The 3,935-nt window shown below is 54.2% G+C and overlaps 1 protein-coding gene across 1 annotated transcript; it reads right to left on the minus strand.

The window, feature by feature from the left end:
- Window positions 1–941: 941 nt before the first annotated feature.
- Window positions 942–1,312, minus strand: GCG54_00011649 (uncharacterized protein; the record flags this gene model as incomplete). Its single annotated transcript, XM_045411549.1, has 2 exons — window positions 942–1,084; window positions 1,144–1,312. The coding sequence occupies 2 exons, from the start codon at window positions 1,310–1,312 to the stop codon at window positions 942–944; spliced, it is 312 nt and encodes a 103-aa protein (XP_045262970.1).
- Between the last annotated feature and the right edge of the window lie 2,623 nt (window positions 1,313–3,935).

The raw sequence follows: 3,935 nt of genomic DNA on the forward strand, positions 1-3,935 counted from the left end.
TCCTTGTCCTGCGCGGCACTCATCATTTCTTTCGCTGGAACTGTTGGTGGCGTCGCACAGCGACTTCCCCATCACTGCAATCGCCAATGATTATGGTAGTGCAAGAATGCAACTTTGTGGACGCCTTCTCTCAACTCAACCCTAACGAACTCCTTTCGGTGCGCAGTGTTGTGGTAGTCGTAACTCTTCAGCTTGATGATCACCCTGAGCCGCCTGTAACCAGATCAGGCCATGAATGGCATGACAGGAAGGCCGAGGCAAGGGTTGGACGGTGTCTAGGCCCGGCCAGATTATGGATAACTTGCGTCTCGTCTCCCGAGATGACGCAGCGGTGTAGCAATTGCTGATACTCGTTCGAAGGCGTCTCGAGGTGTTTGAGATCGAAAGCGGTTCTGTTGGCGTTGTCCGTGGACCACACATCGCCAATGCCGAATGCTGGGCTACGCATTGTGGCATCAAGGAGAGTCTGATCGGTAACACAAAGCCAACACTAGACCTTGCTCGACTTTATTGACGATCGGTTGGCGGCAAAGAGGTGGTCATGTTGCTCGACCAAGTCTAAAGGCAGCAGACTGTCGGTGTATGTCGATTCCGCAACAGCAACGTTAAGTAGAAGGTCTGCAGCGCAGGTGATGCCATATGCAGCAGTAATGTGCAGAATTGAGGCGTCGGGTAGCATCAACGTCAATGCTTTGTGGATGAAATCGCCAACGAAATCTGCGATCGCGCGCATGTGCTGCTCCCGTCCGAGAAGGTATCACGAGTATGTATTCGATCCGCCCTCCTTACGGGCGAGAGGACGGGCGCCAATATCGCCGCAAGTCTGCTGCGCAGCGTAGGCAAGTGTCGTTCATGGCGAAGCTGCATGGGTTGGCCGAGGGAGAGGAAGTCGTGGAGGATTGACCAGTAGTGGACGCTGGATCTACGGCTTCAATCTAAGCTCAAATGGTAGCACCGACATCAAGTAGTATGCCAGCTACTGCGGTCTTTTCAAAGACCGCCGCTGTGTAGAGCGCCGTGTACCCTCTCAACTTGTCGTCGAACAGCAAAACTTCGGGTGGCAGGTCTTCCATAGGCTCCTCCACTTTCCTGGCCAGCGAGCATCAACATTAATGGCTTATGTGAATGTTTCGGGCAGAGCACTCATCTGCCTCGGGCGTGGCCAAAGCACGGAAAGTACGCAAGCTGTGTCGAGGGTGTAGAGAGTGGGTTTGGAGAGTACGCGGTGGTTGCCAGGGGTCTTGCTGAGGGCGTCCAGATCAGCCGACTGGAGCTGCTCGCCGACCATGATATCGGGCGGCAGGTAAGCCATGTTCGATGTTTGTAATGATGCGGGGTGGGGGGAGAGGTCGGAAAGAGGGCCGAGACGTGAAGAAGATCGAGGCGGGAGGAAGATCGAGACAGGAAATTCCGGAAAGAAGGAGAAGAGGTTCGAGAGGAAGGCCTAGAGAACACGAGATCGTTTCGTCTTTCGCACGCAAAAAATGTGGCAGAGTTCTTCAAGCCACGACCAAAAAAATTATTGCATGCCGATGGGAAAGAAATCTGACATGCTAGCAGGATCGAGATGGCTGCTGATCGTGAGCTGGAGAATGACAACCTTGATTTCCTGAAGGTGGAGGGAAGAAAGGGAAATACCGCCGGCACATTCGCGCTGGCAAGATTGCAGGAAGGAAGAGACGAAGATGAGGAAGGTAGAGACACCACCTGCCTCTTAGGCAGCTATCCATCAGTCGATGTGGGTGCCGTCCCTCAAGGTCCCTACTAGTGGAGTCCCTACCAGTGGAGTCGCTGCCATGCGTCGCTGCTATGTGTCGCTGCCATGTGTCGCTACCATCTGTCGCTGCCATGTGTCACTGCCATCTGTCACTGCCATGTGTCGCTGCCATCTACCGCTGCCATTTGTCGCTACCACAGCGCCTGTAATGTTTCTGTGTAAGTACCGACCTCGTGCGTCACAACCAGTCGGCCCTCAATGACGTAGTCTCCTACCACCACCGCTGCTTTGGTTGCGTTGTGTCTCATTCCACTTCAAAGCCCTTATTCACACTTTCCTACCTTACCTACCTTTAGACATGTCGCCACATCATGGTACTGATCAGTGCCAACTACGCCAGGCCTCGCCAAGCATCACCTTCACACCATATGTCAAGAGATTCATGGCTTTGATTCCTGTGCTTGCTTGGTCACTTGACACAAAGAACACGTCCTAATCTCTTGTCCCCATCCATCTCGCCTTTGTCCCCACGCGGCTCACCCAGCAATGCTCTGTGCCAGTGTGGAGGTCTCATCATCGGTCTTTCTCAGGGCCGTCGTCTCAAAGCCAAGTCCATCCAGAACGAACTTGCCTTCCACACTATTCCCTTCGCCAAGCTCAAGCAGCCCCTCCATTTCACTCGCACATTTTCTGCAATGAGATTCGCATCGAATACGACCCCTAATCAATGATTACGCGTTCCAAGATACCCGCCCACCGCGTCCATTCCACTACCGCCAACCTTCTTGCCTCTGGGACTGTCATGGCCGCTACGCATCGCAGCCTCAGCATCCGGTCAGAATCCGGCTCGAATGCCAAGCTGGACAACAGCGAGGTGCTGGACCTGGGTGTTGCATAGCACATCTTTGGGGATCACAATCAACCGAATGCGTCGTCTGCGAAATTTGCTACTCCTCCCATCAAGATAGAACTGCCGTGCGTTCGTCTTATTGAGCAAACCGGGGGCTACCTTCGCGCTGCCTTCGCCAGGAAAATCCCGTAGAATGGTGAAGACGCATGCCCAAACCTCATGAAGTTGGATGCGTGTCTTGTCAGCCTCTGGGTCTGGTGGGCGCGACATGTTTCCTCTCCATCCGCTTCTTTGGCGAATTCCTGCCCAACCCTCCATAGCACCTAGCTGAAGCGCATCTTTTGACACGGATGTCAGCTCCAGAAATAGTCAGCGCTCTCTCTCTATTCGTGTAGAAAATTATCACGAAAGTTGTCGAGTACCACCTGGCTGGCGCCCAACAGCAGCCATGATTGTTCAGTCGTGCAAGGGATTCGTCGTGCACGGTATTTGTGGCCGACGGGCGGAACTGAGCGATGCCTTGCAGCTTGCTTGTGCTTGCTGACGTGCACAAATCTGGCCTTGCTGCGGTGGAGGACTCGTGGATTTCGAAGCATGATGGGTCCGAAGAGAATTGGCGAGTGACACGGCGGTAAAAAAACTTTTGTTCTTCTCTATCCATAACATATTGCTGCGTTGCAAATGCATCTTGGATCTATAAGACGAGCATTTGAGTACGTCGAGGCCTGCGGCTTACTACAAGTACGCAACTCTCAGCAAGGCGTGCCTGAGCATCATCGTCTCCGGCAGGCAACGAATTTGCCCCATTCTTCTCCTTCGTGCTGTTCCCACTGAGGATGCCCTCGGATCTAGGCGGTCGAGCTTGGTAGCTGGCCCGATAGAATCGGCCTTGCTGCGCTGTGAGAGCATCAGTACACGCGGCTAAACCTCCACGGCCGCCTCTTAGCAAACAGGCACGTCTGAGACGCAGCGGACAGGTATCAGCACCCTTCACGGCTTAGAACCGCCACAGCGCCTGTCATCCATTTGCACATCCGCACTGACATTCCGCGGGAAGGAAGCCATTGCATCGAAAGCCATCGTACCCATACGGCTCTTGCACCCATTCGCAACAACGATGTTTGCATCCCCGTCGGCGAGCAAATACCTGGGGGAAATGGGAGAGGAGGGCGGGGAAGGTTCCTTCCCTCGTTCGAAAGGCCTTGCACTCACGGCGGACGAACGCCTTCAGTGGACGCGAAGGCTCGCTCATCTCAGCTCTGATGATGACGACTCAACAGCGTCGGCAGAAGCATTCGCTGGCAGTGGCCATCCATATGAAAAAGAGCACGCGCAGCGGGGAAATGCTGGATCAGATGTGACGGTCGC

This window comes from Colletotrichum gloeosporioides, assembly GCF_011800055.1.
Source record: "Colletotrichum gloeosporioides strain Lc1 chromosome Unknown consensus_53, whole genome shotgun sequence".
In the NCBI taxonomy this organism is placed as follows: Eukaryota; Fungi; Ascomycota; class Sordariomycetes; order Glomerellales; family Glomerellaceae; genus Colletotrichum; species Colletotrichum gloeosporioides.